This window comes from Rutidosis leptorrhynchoides, chromosome 2, assembly GCF_046630445.1.
Source record: "Rutidosis leptorrhynchoides isolate AG116_Rl617_1_P2 chromosome 2, CSIRO_AGI_Rlap_v1, whole genome shotgun sequence".
Classification (NCBI taxonomy): domain Eukaryota; kingdom Viridiplantae; phylum Streptophyta; class Magnoliopsida; order Asterales; family Asteraceae; genus Rutidosis; species Rutidosis leptorrhynchoides.
In genome coordinates, this window is record NC_092334.1 from 420,431,288 (window position 1) to 420,450,000 (window position 18,713).

The 18,713-nt window shown below is 32.3% G+C and overlaps 2 protein-coding genes across 2 annotated transcripts; one reads left to right on the forward strand and one right to left on the reverse strand.

Annotated features, from left to right (window-relative positions):
• The first annotated feature begins 830 nt into the window (after positions 1 to 830).
• On the forward strand, positions 831 to 16,268 carry LOC139892351 (uncharacterized). The gene is made up of 6 exons (XM_071875421.1): positions 831 to 908; positions 1,004 to 1,166; positions 1,546 to 1,639; positions 1,751 to 1,950; positions 2,353 to 2,464; positions 16,021 to 16,268. Exons 1-5 carry the CDS (start codon positions 849 to 851, stop codon positions 2,451 to 2,453), a joined length of 618 nt encoding a protein of 205 aa, XP_071731522.1. The 5' UTR covers positions 831 to 848; the 3' UTR covers positions 2,454 to 2,464; positions 16,021 to 16,268.
• Positions 16,269 to 16,513: 245 nt separating this feature from the next.
• On the reverse strand, positions 16,514 to 18,194 carry LOC139892350 (transcription factor MYBS1-like). The gene is made up of 2 exons (XM_071875420.1): positions 17,674 to 18,194; positions 16,514 to 17,217 (listed from the first exon to the last, which is right to left on the reverse strand). The coding sequence occupies exons 1-2, from the start codon at positions 18,081 to 18,083 to the stop codon at positions 16,746 to 16,748; spliced, it is 882 nt and encodes a 293-aa protein (XP_071731521.1). The 5' UTR covers positions 18,084 to 18,194; the 3' UTR covers positions 16,514 to 16,745.
• Between the last annotated feature and the right edge of the window lie 519 nt (positions 18,195 to 18,713).

Below are 18,713 nucleotides of genomic sequence, written 5' to 3' on the forward strand. Positions count from 1 at the left end.
ACGCTTCGCCTGCCCGTATCTTCCTGTTCGACGCGAGTTAAATTCCACCGACCACACCGTTAAACTCGAATTTTTTTTATAAACAAAACGAAACTAACTACGTTCGAAACAGACACTTTTTAAAAAACGCTAAACACAACGACAACCGTATCTTCCTGCTCGCCGCGAGTTAAATTTTTTCGACAGCACCGTCAGACTCGAAATAATTCGAAATAATTTTATGAACATAACGAAACTAACTACTTTCAAAACGGACACTTTTTTAAAAAAGCTAAACACAACGACGAAACTAACTACTTTCGAAACGGATACTTTTTAAAAAACGTTAAACACAACAAGAGCCCGTATCTTCCTGCTCGCCGAGAGTTAAATTTTTTTTGACAACACCGTCAGACTCGAAATAATTTCATGAACGAAACGAAACTAACTACCTTCGAAACGGACACTTTTTAAAAAAAACACTAAAGACAACGGCATCTATAACGGCGCTTAACACATGAGCCGTTTTTTCTTCTGTAAATACAAAAAGCTACATTAAATATGAATACGCAGGCCGAAAGCCCCCGCCGCATCGCGCGGGCCGGATCCGGACTATTTAATGGCTAAATTAGACGTCCGTCAGATTTAGGGACTATCTCAGTAATATTGACAAACCACAAGGACTATATCGATAAAGAAATCACAGGGACTAAAACTGCAATATGTGAAACTACGTGGACAATTTCAGCAATTATGTGTTATTATTATTTTTTCTTTTAGGTAAGGACGGGGTACTATATAAACTACAAATTAAAATTAAAAATATAAATATAAAGGCGCGAAAAGGGTAATCGAAGAAGAAGAAGAAAATGGACGATTCCAGTGCGATTCTGTGTCAGTTGTCTGCACTCAAGGACATGCTTGATCAGGTTAAATATCCGATATCATAATTACGTATATATGCTTTTTCTTTTATGCAATTGAATTGAACTCCTAGGGTTTTTGCCGATTTTGAACTATTCAGGTGAACGAAGAAATAGAGGCGAATATTCAAATTACGAGAGAGATTGAATCAGAAATTGTTAAGTGCTGTGAATTTGAGCGAGATTTGGCTACGCGAGAATCAGAATTGATGAAGACTGTGTACATGCTTCAGTTTGAAATTGAAGGACTCATGGCCATAAATTGTAAGGAGATTCATACTTATATACAGTATATATTAATTTAATTTGTTTCTATAATATTGCATATGAGATGAGATTTATTTGCATCGTAATTATGAATTTTGCATATTTTTGAGCTCTGTAAAAGTAGCATGAATATCAATTTTCTGTAAACTATTTTTTATTTCGATATTTAAGAAAATAATAATAAATAAGTAGTCGAAAAGTATAATTACTTGTATCTTGGTTACATGTATTTATATTAGGAAATTTCCATTAGCGAGATAAGGATATAGAATCATTAGTTGAAACTTCATAGTTGCATAATTAGTTGATGATGTTATATGAATTGACTTTTTATAATATGCTAACCTGCTTGAGGTCTTACATGATTTTACATTAGCCGAATCAAAAATGAGAAGGGAAGGCCTACAGAAGGAGTTGTCTTGTATGAAAATGAAACGAGATGAGATACATGAAAGAATGAACAACAAGAGGTATCGACAGACTTCTTCCATAATTCTTCCATTATTATGCTAACGAACTTTATTTGAGATTTTTAGGCGTTACCTACGCATAAATTTTGTTTAACCTTTTCTTTTATCCAGGGAAGCGTTTAGTACATTGTGTCTGGATTTTCAAAAGAAGAATGATGAGAAAGGAAACGGTAATCTATGGAAGTTGTTGGAAGAGAAGGAGTACCTTGAAAATGAAGTTCAACTTTTGAAGAGAAAAATTAGCTCACTGCAAAATTCAACGTCGGAGTTTTTTGAAGAGATTCTTGAAGGAATTAATGCCCATAATTCAAGTAATTTTACTATTTTCTTACCTCAAAGTTTGGCTATCTATATGAACTTGTTTACTCATTGTAGATTCAACTTCTTTAGATATAGTAACAAACATTTTCATTATCATTAATGTCTGTAGTTGGGGTTGCTTCCCCTGTTCTTGTTGATACGATCATTACAAATTGTAATTGACTTCATCTTGAAGTTATGAGAATGATATAATAAATCTCTACAGCTTTTGTGATTATATCAGATAGCAAAATTGATCTGTTGCAATCAGTATTAGTGATTTTTCAACGCCTATGATATGTTTGCAGGTTGCTCGTATTATTTTTTTGTTCTCTTGTCTTTCTTTTGGCCAATTAAGGTTACTCTTTTTATTTATTACGGAGTATAATTTTCTATTGTTTTGTCAAGTGCAGATTTGGTTGTAGAGATAGATCGTGGTAACTCTGAAAATGACAAATTGGTCAAAGATATAAATGAACTGAAGGCCACTCTGCTGGCAGCAATGTCACCATGATGTCATACACGGTAAGACTAGTTTTGTTTACTTGTCTTAGTGATACTCATTCTGCATACATCGTTCATGTTTTGGAACATTTATAGAAATCGAGTACAAAACATCTTGATCTAATGTCATGGTCTATTTACAGAAGGGCTCAGTTTGGTATGGTGCCAGTCGTATAATATATGTTGTGTATAAAATATCTCCCTTGTTATAATATATAATAATATAATATATATATATATATAAATGGATAGTCAATTATTGATACACAAAAGTAATATTATTGTATTACCTAAACTTGTGATATTTTTGCTATAAATAGCCATGAATGCAAGCATTAAACTTGCACCATTTTCTCACACTTACAAAGTGTTTCTTTCTTTCTCTCCATTATCATCTTTGTTCTTACACTTCATTATTAGCATTCTTAATCAAGAATCAAACAACTAAAGGTAGTTATAAGCCTACTGAATTATAACATCAAGAATCAAACCACTAAAGGTAGTTATAAGCCTACTGAATTATAACACGTTATCAGCACGATAATCTTAATACTAATTATGGTTGGCTCTGCCACCTAAATGATATATGGTCGGTTATACCACCTGAATAATATATGGTCGACACTGTCGTCTAATTATCATTTATGTTACTAACATTTATATTTCAATTATCTAACATTTATATGGCCGACACTGTCGCCTAATTATCATTTATGTTACTAATATTTATATGGCCGACACTGTCGCCTAATTATCATTTATGTTTACTAATATTTATATTTATGTTATATAACATTTATTAATTATTGCTTACATATGGTCGACACTGTCACCTACTTATCATTTATGTTATATTAAATTTATGTTTAATGTTTATATACTTATGAATATAAAGTGACTATAATTTATCATGTTGTTTGTTTTAATAGAAAATGTCGAATCTGGAAAAGCTTAAATTTACTCCTTTAGAATCAACTGGAAACAACTACATGCCATGGGTTATAAAAGTAAAAATGCATCTTAAATCAATGGGCATTCTTGAAGCCATAAATGAAAACAACACTTGTTCTGAAAAAGAACAAGCAACGGCATGTTGCTTTATTCATCAACATATTGATGAATGCTTACAAAATAATTATGTGACTGTAGAAGATCCCCATGTTTTATGGGAAGGTCTCAAAAGCAGATTCAATAATCAAAGAGAAATTTTACTTCCAGCTGCTATGGATCAATGGAGAACATTAAGGTTCCAAGACTTTAAGAAAGTAAATGAATACAGCTCAGCTCTGTATAATACAGTCTCACAACTTAAATTCTGTGGACATGAAATAAGTGATGCAGACATGTTGGAGAAAACTTTCTCCACAATGAATGCTTCCAACATCACAGTGCAAAGAAATTTGAGAATGCTAAAGTTCAACACATATCCTGAACTTAATTCATATCTCTTGGTTGCAGAGCAAAATGATGAGCTATTAATGAAAAATCAGCAATCCCGTCCTACTGGTACACTTGCAATCCCTGAAGCAAATACTGCAAATAATTATAAACAGGGACAAGGACGCGGGCAAGGTCGTGGTTATAATAACCATCGCCATCATCATGCCAAAAGCCATAACTATGGTAGAAACCATCCTTATGGTAATGGGAATGGGCGTGGACGTGGCCGTGGTCGTGGCCGTGGTGGTCAAAGAAATAATAATCCACGAAAATATAAATATCAACCACAAAACAAGCCCACTAAACAAGATGTTGAAGAAAATTCTTCTAAAAATTCTGAAGAATCTTGTTACAGATGTGGTAGAATGGGCCACTGGACTAATACTTGCCGAACATCTAAACATCTTGTTAAGATGTATCAGGATTCGCTGAAAGATAAAGAAAAGGAAGTAAACTTTGTGGATAACGTCGATCCAACAGTCACTGAGAAACCATCTGATTTATATGAAGATTTCTTGAATGTTTAAGTTGTGTGTCTTTCGAAAAATAAACGATTTAATATCGTCTGTCTTTGTCATTATGTTTGCTAAATGTTTCAGTACTATCTATTTGCGTTTAAAATATTGTGTAATATTAATGTACTCACTATTTATTTCTTATATATGAAGTTCAATATGAATTTTGCTGGAATACAACATCAATCAAGTGGTGGAGATCTCTGTATAGCAGACAGTGGAACTACACACACTATACTTAAATCCGAGAAATATTTTATTGATCTAAAACCAACGGAAGGAACTATACATACAATATCAGGACCTGCTAACTTGATAAAAGGGATAGGAAAGGCAAATTTCATACTACCAAATGGTACAAAATTTTTAATAAATGATGCCTTATTTTCTCCCAAGTCAAGCAGAAATTTATTAAGTTTCTCCGACATATACCTTAACGGGTATGATTATCAGTCAGTGACAACAGAAAATGAGAAATATTTAAGTAACACTGACAAGAGTCATGTGGTTGAAAAACTGCCAAGACTTAGTTCTGGATTACATTATACACATATAAATGTACCAGAAATACATATGGTAGTTAACGAAAAATATATTGATCCTGGTGTATTCAGTTTATGGCATAACAGATTAGGCCATCCAGGATCAACAATGATGAAAAGGATTATTGAATGTACTCATGGACATCCACTAAAGGATAGAAAAATCCATCATGATACAATGGTTCCATGTACATCTTGCTCTCTTGGAAAATTGATAACTAGACCCTCACCACTTAAGGTTGAGAAAGAATCACCAATGTTTCTTGAAAGAATTCAAGGTGATATATGTGGACCAATTCATCCACCATGTGGACCATTTAGATATTTCATGGTTCTAATAGACGCATCTAGCAGATGGTCTCATGTTTGTCTGTTATCAAGCCGTAATGTGGCATTTGCAAAATTTCTTGCCCAAATTATTAAATTGAGAGCTCATTTTCCTGATTACACCATTAAAAGGGTGAGACTTGATAATGCTGGTGAATTTACATCTCAAGCATTTAATGACTATTGCATGTCTATAGGAATTGTTGTTGAACATTCTGTTGCTCATGTGCATACACAAAATGGTTTAGCCGAGTCATTGATTAAACGTTTACAGTTAATCGCTAGACCATTGATAATGAGAACAAAACTCCATGTATCTATATGGGGTCATGCAATTTTACATGCTGCTGCATTGATTCGCATCAGACCAAGTGCAAGTCATAAATATTCCCCCCTACAACTCGCTTTTGGTCAAGAGCCAAATATTTCCCATCTTAGAACATTTGGTTATGCAGTGTATGTTCCAATTGCGACACCACAACGTACAAAAATGAGTCCTCAAAGGAGGTTGGGAATATATGTTGGATATGAAACATCTTCAATATTAAGGTATATTGAACCTATGACAGGTGACGTTTTTACAGCACGTTTTGCTGATTGTCATTTTAATGAAACATTGTTCCCTAGATTAGGGGGAGAAATGAAAAATAAAGAAAATGATGTTTCATGGTGTGAACCTCAATTAAAGTATCTTGATCCTCGCACAAAAGAATGCGAGACAGAAGTTCAAAAGATAATGCATATACAAGAACTTGCAAATCAATTGCCTGATGCATTTACAGATACAAAAACGGTGACAAAATCATATATACCAGCAGTAAATACTCCAGCTGGAATTGAAATTTCAAAAGCTGGCAATAACGTCACTCATGAATCTTTGCCACGTCAAAAACGTGGAAGACTAATTGGTTCAAAGGATAAAAATCCTCGAAAAAGAAAATCAGCTGATAATGAAGTAAAAGAAAGTGTTCAAGAAGAACCACAAATCAGTACTCCTACTGCAGAGGAGATTGATGATGTCAATACAGAAATTGCAATCAATTATGCATATTCAAAAATATTATGGAACCGAAATGAAATGAAAAATCTTGATGAGAAATTTTCATTTAATGTTGCATATGACATCATGAATAATGATGATGATCCAGAACCAACATCTATGGCTGAATGTCAAAATAGACATGATTGGGCTCAATGAAAAGAAGCAATACGAGCTGAATTAGAATCACTCAATAAAAGAAAAAAGTTTTCGGATCCATCATTCTCACTCCTAAAGATGTGAAACCTGTATGATACAGATGGATTTTTGTCCGAAAAAGAAATGAGAAAAATGAAGTTACAAGGTATAAAGCTAGACTTGTAGCTCAAGGTTTTTCTCAAAGACCGGGAATTGATTATGAAGAAACTTATTCCTCTGTTATGGATGCAATTACTTTTAGGTACTTAATCAGCCTGGCAGTTTCTAAAAATTTAGAAATGCATCTCATGGATGTTGTGACTGCTTACCTATATGGATCACTTGATAGTGATATATATATGAAGATACCTGAAGGATTTAAGGTACCAGAAGCATCAAATGCAAAACCCAAAGAAATGTATTCAATTAAATTACAAAGATCTTTATATGGGTTAAAACAATCGTGACGTATGTGGTATAGCCGATTAAGTGATTACTTGATAAGCAAAGGGTATACAAATAACCTTACTTGCCCTTGTGTTTTCATTAAGAAAACAACATCCGGATATGTGATCATAGCTGTTTATGTTGATGATCTTAACATCATAGGTACAAATAAAGAGATCTATGAAGCCATTCAACTTCTAAAGAAAGAATTTGAAATGAAAGATCTCGGAAAAACCAAGTATTGCCTTGGTTTACAAATTGAGCATATGCCTAATGGTTTACTTGTACATCAAACAACATATACTGAAGAGATTTTGAAACATTTCAATATGGACAAGGCAAAACCATTAAGTACTCCTATGGTTGTTAGATCACTCAATGTTGAAACTGATCCATTTCGTCCATGTGAAGATCATGAAGATATTCTTGGACCAGAAGTACCATATCTTAGTGCAATTGGAGCTCTTATGTATCTTACAAATTGTACAAGACCTGACATTTCTTTTGCAGTTAATTTGTTGGCAAGGTTCAGCTCTGCTCCTACCAAAAGACACTGGAATGGGATCAAACACATATTTTGATACCTTCGAGGAACTACTGATTTAGGATTATTTTATTCTAACGAATCAAAACAAGATTTGGTTGGTTATGCTGATGCAGGTTATTTATCTGATCCACATAAAGCTAAATCTCAAACTGGATATGTATTCCTAAATGGAGGTACTGCAATATCATGGCGTTCTCAAAAACAAACACTTGTTGCTACATCATCAAATCATGCCGAAGTGATTGCATTACATGAAGCTACTCGGGAATGTTTTTGGTTGAGATCAATGACACAAATCATTACTGATTCTTGTGGACTAGAACGCGATAAAAGTCCAACAATTATCTATGAAGATAATGCAGCTTGCATAGCACAGATGAAAGAAGGGTATATCAAAAGTGACCGAACCAAACACATACCTCCTAGATTCTTCTCATACACTCAAAATCTCATTAAGGACAACGAGATTGAAATGAGATATGTTCAATCCAGCAAAAACTCTGCTGATCTTTTCACGAAAGCACTTCCAACAGCTATTTTCAGAACACACGTTCATAACATTGGCATGAGACATGTTCAAAAGATGTAACAACCGAAGCGATGTCTACTTGAGGGGGAGTCAACTCCATGCTGCACTCTTTTTCCCTTAGCTAAAGTTTTTCCCACTGGGTTTTCTTTAGCAAGGTTTTTAACGAGGCAGTAACTTACAGTTGATCTTCAACAAACAAAATTGCTATCCAAGGGGGAGTGTTATAATATATAAATATATATATATATATATATAAATGGATAGTCAATTATTGATACACAAAAGTAATATTATTGTATTACCTAAACTTGTGATATTTTTGCTATAAATAGCCATGAATGCAAGCATTAAACTTGCACCATTTTCTCACACTTACAAAGTGTTTCTTTCTTTCTCTCCATTATCATCTTTGTTCTTACACTTCATTATTAGCATTCTTAATCAAGAATCAAACAACTAAAGGTAGTTATAAGTCTACTGAATTATAACATCAAGAATCAAACCACTAAAGGTAGTTATAAGCCTACTGAATTATAACATCCCTATCATTGTTTTTTATTGTGTGGGAGTTCTTTTTGTTCATGTTTGCAATTTGCGCCGATAAAGATAATTTAAAATGAACATCTTAAACATAGATCCAGTATTAAATGTGACTTTCCAGTTAATGTCATATCTTGAACAATAAAAGAAACCATTCTATGGGTTTATGTTACCTGTATAATGGCCGCAATTTTGATCCTTTCTTTTGCTTGTCTAAAACTGGATCTATTTAGGTTATATTTTAATGAAGTTACTAAATAGGAGATGGTGTTTTCAAAGAATACTATTACATAAAAAAATCTGATAGACCTTAATTACATATCTTTCATTTCATTTCAATTGAATGATAGTGATAATGATTTGAGGTATCTTTGGTGTTTTGTGGAGTGGACCGCTTAAAATTCGCCTTTTCAAGTCTTTCAATTAAAAATCGACGTCAACAAATGTTAATACAAAATATTCTAACAATGCCCATAAGAATTTGTGGTCACATTAATATTCTGTATCACCCCTTTATCCAATTCGTCAACTTGAAGACTATTTAACACTTGCATTTTGTGGGTTTCATTTAATGGTGTCAAAAGAAATATGATGGTTGGTTCTAGAACTTACTAAAAGGGTGAAATGGGCGATTCTTCATCCTGAAGACTAACAGTTTCTGATATGGGTCTCACTTAAAAGTGTGGTTTAGGTAATGGGCTATAACAAGTATCTATTGGTAGTCTAAACGGATAAGTTTATGGGTCTCGTAATTTGCATGTAAATTGTCTAAAAATATATCTATTCTTATAATTCAGTAGGCTTATAACTACCTTTAATGCGTGTTATAATTCAGTAGGCTTATAACTACCTTTAATGGTTATAAGAACAAAGAGAGAAAAAAAGAGAGAAGAAATATTGATACTGATATTTCAAGAGAAATGGTACAACTTAAATGGCTACCATACATGTCTATTTATAGCATAAAATATTACTATGCAAGAAATATAATAATAATAAAATTAACATCCAATCTAGATATTTTATAACACTCCCCCTTGGATGACAATTTTATTAGAGAATAACTAGTACTGCCTCGTTAAAAACCTTGCTAAAGAAAACCCATTGGGATAAAACTTTAGCTAAGGGAAAAAGAGTGCAGCATAGAATTGACTCCCCCTCAAGTAGGCAACGTCTGAGTTGTTACATCTTCTGAACATGCCTCATGTCAATATTATGAACGTGTGTTCTGAAAATAGCAGTTGGCAGTGCTTTGGTATAAAGATCAGGAGAGTTGTTGATTGAACGTATCTCATTTTAATCTGGTTGTCTTTTACGAGATCTTGAGTATATGAGAAGAATCTGAGGTTTTCATCTGAAGCTGTATCATCTAAATCTTTTATGTACAAGTTTAGCCCCTGTGATTTGTCTACAGTCTCCTTCATGGTTTGCTCAAACCCTTGTTTCAATTCCTATTCCCTTGTAGTTTTTTCTGAGCCTTACCAACATACCATTCTTTTCCATCAAACTTATGACCGTTAAGACCGTCTATGGCTTTGGCGCCTCGTCAGTATTTATATTTTGTTCAGTCACTTTTGATACTCTTCTTTCATTTGTATTATGCAAGCTGCATTATCTTCATATATAGTTGTTGGTGAAGATAGTTGTTAGTCTTTTATAGCGTTCTAGTCCACAAGAATCAATAATGATTTGTGTCATTGATCTCAACCAAACACATTTTCGAGTAGTTTCATATAATGCAATCACTTCGTCATGATTTGATGATGTTGCAACAAGTGTTTGTTTTAAGAACACCATGATTTTGTGGTACCTCCATTTAGGAATACATATCGAGTTTGAGATTTATCTTTATGAGGATTTGATGAATGACCTGCATATACATAATCAACCAAATCTTGTTTTGAAACGTTAGAATAAAATAATTTTAAATCAGCAGTTTCTCAAGGGTATCAAAATATGTGTTTGTCCCATTCCAATGTCTTTTTGTAAGGGCTGAGTTGAACCTTGTCAACAAAATAACTGCAAAAGAAATGTCAGGTCTTGTATAATTTGTAAGATACATAACAGTCCCAATTGTACTAATATATGGAACTTCTGATCCGTTAATATCTTCATGATCTTCACGGGGATGAAATGGATCAGTGTCAATATTGAGTGATCTAACAACTAATTGGTTTTATCTTTAAAAAAATGTTTTAAAATCTTTTCAGTATAAGTTGTTTGATGTACAAGTAGACCATTAGGCATATGCTCAATTTTCAATCCAAGGTAATACTTGGTTTTTTCAAGATTTTTTATTTCAAAATAATTCTTTAGAAGTTGAATGATTTCATAGATTTCTTTATTTGTTCATATGATGTTAAGAACATTGACATAAACAACTACGATCACATATCCGAACATTGTTTTTTATAAAACATACGTGCAAAATAAGTTTATATGTATACCCTTTTTTTTATCAAGTAGTCATTTAATCGGTAATACCACATACGTCCCATTTGTATAAACCCATTTAGAAATCTTTGTGATTTAATGGAATATATTCCCTTGGGTTTTACATTAGATGCTTATGATACCTTAACCCTTTAAGTATATTCATATATATCACTATTAAGTGATCCATACAGATAAGTAGTAACAACATTCATGAGATGCATTTAAATAACTACCAGGTTGATCAAGTGTCTAATAAGTAATTGTATCCATTACAGGAGGATAAGTTTTCCTCCTAATTCATTTCTGGTCTTTGTGGAAAATATTGAGTTACAAGTCTAGTTTTGCCTTGTAACTTCATTTGCACATTTCTTTTCGGATAAAAATTCATTTGTATCCCATACGTTTCACATCTTTAAAAGTGATAATGATTGATCCGAAAACTTTTCTTTTATCGAGCGATTCTAATTCAGCTCGTATTGCTCCTTTCCATTGAGCTCAATCATGTCCATTTTGTATATTCAATGACAGATTTTAGTTCCAGATCATCATCTTTATTCATGATGTCATTGTAACATTATATGAAAATATCTCATAGAGATTTTAATTTCATTTCGGTTCCATAATATTGCATAGTTTATCGCAATTTTAGTATTTACATTTATCAATATCCTCTGCAGAAGGAATATTGATTTGTGGTTCTTCTTGAACACTTTCTTTTACCTCATTATCAGCTGATTTTCTTTTTCGAGGATTTTTATCTTCGGAACCAATTGATCTTCCACGTTTGATGCGTGGCAAAGACTCAACAGTGACATTATTGCCAGCTTTTGGAATTTCAGTTCGAGCTGGAGCATTTATCGCTGGTATATATGATTTAGTCACTTTTTTTATATCTGTAAATGCATAAAGTAATTAATTTGCAAGTTCTTGCATATGCATTATTTTTGAACTTTCGTTTCACATTCTTTTGTGCGAGTTCAATATACCTTAATTGATGTTCACATCATGAAGCATCATTTTATTTTTTATTTTTTTTCTCCCCCTAATCTAGGGAACAATGTTTTATTAAAATGACAATCAGCAAAACGTGCTGTAAAAACATCACCCATCATGGGTTCAATATATCTTATGATTGAAGATGTTTTATATCCAAAATATATTATCATCTTTCTTTGAAGAACCATTTTATTGTGTTGTGGTGATACAATTGGAACATACACTGCACAACCAATGTTTTAAGGTAGAAAATATTTGGCTCTTGGCCAAAATCAAGTAGTAAGTGAAAATATTTATGACTTCCACATGGTATAATGCGAATTAATGTCGCAGCATCTAAATTTACATGTCCACATATAAATATTGAGAGTTTTGTACTCATTATCAATTGTCTATTTATTAGCTGCAAGCGTTTATCTATTGATTCAGCTAAACCAATTTTGTGTATGCATATGAGCAACTGGATGTTCAACAACAATCCCTGTAGATATATAATGATCATTAAATGCTTGAGATGTTAACTCACCAGCATTATCAAGTCTCATCCTTTTAATGGTGTAATCAGAATAATGTGTTCTCAATTTAATAATTTGTGCAAGAAACTTTGCAAATGCCATATTACGGCTTGATAACATATAAATATGAGACCATCCGCTAGATGCGTCTATTAGAACCATGAAATATCAAAATGGTTCACATGATGGATGAATTGGTTCATATATCTTACCTTGAATTCTTTCAAGAAACATTTGTGATTCTTTTTCACAATATACTTTTCATTAATCACCATATGTGCTTTCCATTAATCACCATATGTGTTTTTTTTTTTATCATATATCCTTTTCACCATATACGCTTTTAATCATATGCGCTGTGTTTTTCACCATATGCGCTTTTAATCATATGCGTTGTGCTTTTCATCATATTCGCTTTTTATCATATGCGCTTATCATATGCGATGCGCTTTTTATCATATGCGCTTTTTTATGTGAATAGTAAATTAATTAATTTCGTTTTACTATTCATATGAATTAATTTAGATTTACTATTTTGTTAATTGAGTAATATATATATACATCATATACTTGTGACTCCGAAGGCTCAAATGAATTTGACCATATAGTTATACGTTGTACCTTGCACATTAATTTTCAGTAGAAGCTTTAGATGCATATTATTTTCAGTAGAAGCTTTAGATGCACTTTTTTTTAATCACCAAATACCACAAACACTTTGTTTGCGTTTGTTCATAGTCATCAATGAAAACCATTTTCTTTAATTTTATTTTATACAATAAAATTAATGCATCATTATTCTTTTCAAAAACAATAATCTATTGTTATTGTTCACTTGTGCCATGTTTAACAACAAAAGTCAACAACCTCTGTCTTGTTTGTTGTGGCAACCAAAAACAACCTTTGCTTTTGTTACCGAGAATCCAAGATCAAAAAACAATTAATTTTTAATTAATCTTTTATCAAAACCATAAATGATTTTATTGATCTACGTTGATATGGCCATAAAGAATTGACGGCTGACCTACTTTTGTAAGTGTATTTCGGCTATCATTTCGAAAACGCACAACGACCTTTTTTTTTTTTTTATGAACTATTTGTTTCATATCTAGCTTAGGCAATTATTGTGAACATTTGGTCCATATAAGAGCATTTATTTTTTAGACTTTTAGTTGATTTGTACTTGTCACAATTAGGGATAGCACCCGCGGGTCGTGGATGCGGATCCATTGGATCCATCACCCGTACCCGCGGATTTTTTTTAAGAGACATCCAATTGAACCCTTGTTCGTTGAAACAATTTGACTATATTTTTACTCCCCATTATTAAACGGGCCATTTTGATGCACACTCTTAAAAAAATAATTTGTTTTTTAAGTTTTATTATTCAACCTCCTTTTTTCAACGGCCACGTTTTTAACAAAACATTTGACAAGTTTGGAAAAAAGTTTTTTATTGATTATCATCAAAAGTTTTCTATTGTCACTCTACTGGATGGAATTATGGCATACAACCAAAATTGCAACCCAACACTACATAAGAACAAAAAGGTTGTTTTTAATTAACATATGTATATGTGTTAAACTCGGAATAATAATAACTTATTTTAGAAAATTAACATAAGACATGTTGAAACATTTTTGTCACATTTAGCTCATCAAGTCTAATACTTATCATTGATAGATTTTATCACGTCTAGGAGATGTTTACTTTTTTCTTGTATTAAGTCCTACTTTCATTTACCTTTGTTTGGAAAAAATTTTTTTACTTTGCTTTCCCCCTTTCTGTAAAACTCATTTAAACACTTTCTTTGTTTTTTTTTTTTTAAAAAAAAAACTTCCTTTTTTTTACGTTACCCGTAAATTATAAATATATAAAAAAAACTTTTTGTTTAAATTTTTTTTTCTAGTTTTTAAAAGGTCACTTGACCAATTTTTTAATTCTTTCACAACACCTGATATCGTGATCGTGACCTTTCACCAAAGTAAGAGATATTCTTGATAAACTAAACACGGACTCGTGTTTGAAATTGTCGGCCACAAAAAAATTCATTTGATAAAAGTATATATATTTTTTTTAGTTATAGAAGGAGACCACTTCATTTTCAATACTTCATTTTTGACAAAAAACTATTCCATTTTACCATCCCTTTTTTTTTCTTACTTTAACTTTTAAGATATACTTTTATAAAAATACAAACTACTTTTTCTTATTTTAACTTTTAAGATTTACTTTTAATAAAAATACAAACTACTTTTTGTATTTTAACTTTTAAGATTTACTTTTAATAAAAGTACAAACTACTTTTTCTTATTTTAACTTTTAAGATTTACTTTTAATAAAAGTACAAACTACTTTTTCTTATTTTAACTTTTAAGATTTTTTTTTAATAAAAATACAAACTATTTTTTTATTTTAACTTTTAAAATTATAAATTTAAGAATAAACATTAGTATGCATGAAATAAATAATGATTAATTGCATAAGTAATCATAAATGTTAGATAACATATAAAGACCCCGTCGTATTCGTATTGATCGGAATTAATCTCGACCCATGGTACCGTGTTGTCAAATGACGTGTTGCGTACATAAAGTACCGTGTTGTCAAATGACGTGTTGCGTACAATCATGAGGTCTTATTAACATAAATATAAATGTTAGTGAAGTTAATAAGAGTTAGATTACAGAAAATATAATTCAGGTGGTATAACCGACCATATATAACTTAAATAACATAAATATAAATGTTAGTGAAGTTAGTAAAAGTTAGATTACAGAAATATAATTCAGGTGGTATAACCGACCATATATAACTTAAATAACATAAATATAAATGTTAGTGAAGTTAGTAAAAGTTAGATTACAGAAATATAATTCAGGTGGTATAACCGACCATATATAACTTAAATAACATAAATTTAAATGTTAGTAGTCCAAAATTTGATATATTCGAGTATGAAAATTATTAATAATTTCATACCTTGATTAGTGATTCGTGATCGTTTGAGATATCTTTTAATTACACTAAGCTTTTCGTGCTGATAACGTGTTATAATTCAGTAGGCTTATAACTACCTTTAATGCGTGTTATAATTCAGTAGGCTTATAACTACCTTTAATGGTTATAAGAACAAAGAGAGAAAAAAAGAGAGAAGAAATATTGATATTGATATTTCAAGAGAAATGGTACAACTTAAATGGCTACCATACATGTCTATTTATAGCATAAAATATTACTATGCAAGAAATATAATAATAATAAAATTAACATCCAATCTAGATATTTTATAACATCTATAACAATAATCTAGCTTTTATTATTTTTAGCAACTTTTGAAGTGTCTTTTTTTTGCTGAACTATATAATTTTACCTATTTGAGTTGTGATAACTTGTTCTGACCAATTTAAAGGTAAATGGGTCGAAATTGCCACAAGTGGGGAATATATACTTGTTGAGATCCCTAAATGAGTTATATAAAATTTGTAACATCTATAAAATCTTCAAGAGTGTGGAAGTATATATTAATTTTACAATCTTGACAATTTGTTTTCTTCATCTTGCAGAGAAAAATAGCAATCAACGATTTATGATACCACCATGGTGGAAAACGGGGCGAAAAAAGTTTCTGCATCACATCCTTAGCACCATCGCCTAAACTCAAGAAAACGTATCAAATCATCATTATGGCTGTAAAAAATGTCCCTTAGGCGCCCTCATTTTGGACTAATTTTGTTTCCGTAACCGATTTTTTTTACTCTGAGGGCATCATGGCTATTTTTGAATATATTATCATACTTTTGATTTTCTTATCTTTTTTTACATCTACAGACAATGAATGATGTTTGACAGCTTAACTTGGGCAACCACCACCCATCTCTGTGTCACATTTCAGGCCTCAGAAACCTAAAAGAGAAACCACCATAAGATTGTTTTGTATATCTTGCCTGTCTTTTCAATCAACTCCGATTTCTGACCAATCCAGAACAAGGTACGACTTTCAATGCGAATTGTACTAGTCGTTACAGAGTATATTATTATTCTTGCTGATACAAATCATTGCAAATAGAAAGCTTTTGAGATTGAAAAAATGTACAACACTTGGTGAAAATTCTTTAATCTTTCACCAACAGAAATAGATGATTAAAAAGTTGACATGGTCCTACTTTTTTGTTCTTTCAATGAACCTTTCACAATCCCAATTTTTCTGAAACAAAACCTCATCAATTGGACTGCACTATGACTAATGGAATTATTGCACAAAAAAAAAAAACTTAGAAAGATTCGGTTTTTATTGGTGCATTGTTGGCGGTGGGGCCATCGGGTACGCCACTGGCATAACGTACGGTGGATGGTGGTGGCCGTGCGGCATCATCACTGGTGTCCCAACTGCCGACGGCATATGTCCAGGAGCGGCAGCTATTGGGTGGCCCATTGGTGCTCCATACATACCCATACCTGGTGGCATACTCGGTTGATGCGGCCTATGTTTCATAGGTGCACCAACCGTTGAACCGTTTGATGGGTTTGTACTCCCTGACTGACCAGTAATTGGCATTTGGTGCGATGAAACATCACCATTGTTGACACTAGTTATATCATGAATACTAGTTCTCCGTCTATCTCGATTCATCGAGTTCAATCGTATAAAGTATTTTTGAGCATGGCTAGCAACTTGTGTAGGTGTTCTTGAAATTACATAGTTTCTTGAAATGCTTCTCCAATCTCCTTTACCAAACTTATCCAATCCCAACAAAAATAACCTGCATTTATATAGCATAAGAAGTTGTACCAAATTCAAAGTATAACAAATACTGCACTAGATCTAGCAATAATTGTGCATATATAATATATTGAAGTGTAGAAATGGAAGTGGTGACAACCATTGTACACTATGCAACAGGAGTTGTACAATGTACTCTCTAACAATAATTGGAATCCTGACAGATACATTTCCCAATGGTCAATCAACCACATCCTGTAATGTCTATGCATAAATTCTGTAATGATTTTATAATCAGAAACATGGTACTTTTACTACAGTAACTAACAATAATAACTGAATTCTTTTCCAAAAGCTGAAGTTGGATATATTCTTCTTTATGCTAAGCAGTTGATTCTGTTTCATTGTATAAGCTATATTACTTAGAATTATAAGTTTTGTAGCTATCTTAGGATAAAAGAGAAAAACAACTTTTATTACTACTTGAATTGCATACCTATGCTCTTCTTCTGTCCAAGGAATCCCTTTTCGACGTTCTTGTTCTGCTCTAGAATTCGCTTTTCCGCCACCTTGCCCTGCAGAATCATGACCGAATCCCGAAAACCCGTTACTGTAATTGCAAGACGAGCGTCGGCTCGAATTCGATCCGTGATGATTGTGTTCTTTAGTCGAAGAAGAAGACGATTCCTCTCCAAGATACTTGGGAATTGGAATGATTCCACCTTCAATATCATCAACATCTTCAACAAGTAATTGATAGTGTTGTTTTAACTCTGGAATGGTTTTAGTAGGTACAAGTGAAGCAATTGTATCCCATTGTTCTTTGGAATCCTCATTCCAGTGGTTGGCAATGGCATTCTCAAAGGCCTTATCCTCTTCTTTACTCCAAATTTTTGATGATGACATGATTGTTGTACCTCTTGCTTAAATGGTTGTACCAGAAAGAGATGTGTGTTGATGGTTTGGAGAGATGAGAATTTGGTATTGAACAAGGTGATGAAAAGTGAGAAGGGTAATGAAGGATAAGAAATGGGTATCAATTGTATTAATGGAATAGGACCACTGGATGGGCTTTTTTGTCATTTTCTTACAAATAATACTTCAACAACAATGGCTACCCTTTTTCCACACCCAAACTGTCCAAAACTCTCCATTTTCAACAAAAGCACAATCACTTTTATGATGATCGTCTTAACAAAACGAAATGTTCTTATTTCGGAAATTTGGTGTTGTTTTTTTTTTTAATTAATTGTTAGAATTGACAAAATGGGCAGTTCGAACGTGTATATGTAACAAGTTTCATACAGATTAAAATTTTGATCCCATAGCAGGTTAACTCTGTTGACACACAATTGATTAAGAACTTTATAGTTGTACAAAAACTTAAAGCATTGTTTCTAAATCATGAAGATTGAACTTGAATTTCCAGTAGAGATTTTTTAATTTCAATTACCATGCTACCACTTGGGGTTACGATAGCCTAGTTTTTAATAAAGTTTTTAGCATGTTTAAACCATTCAAGATTATTCAAGGTCG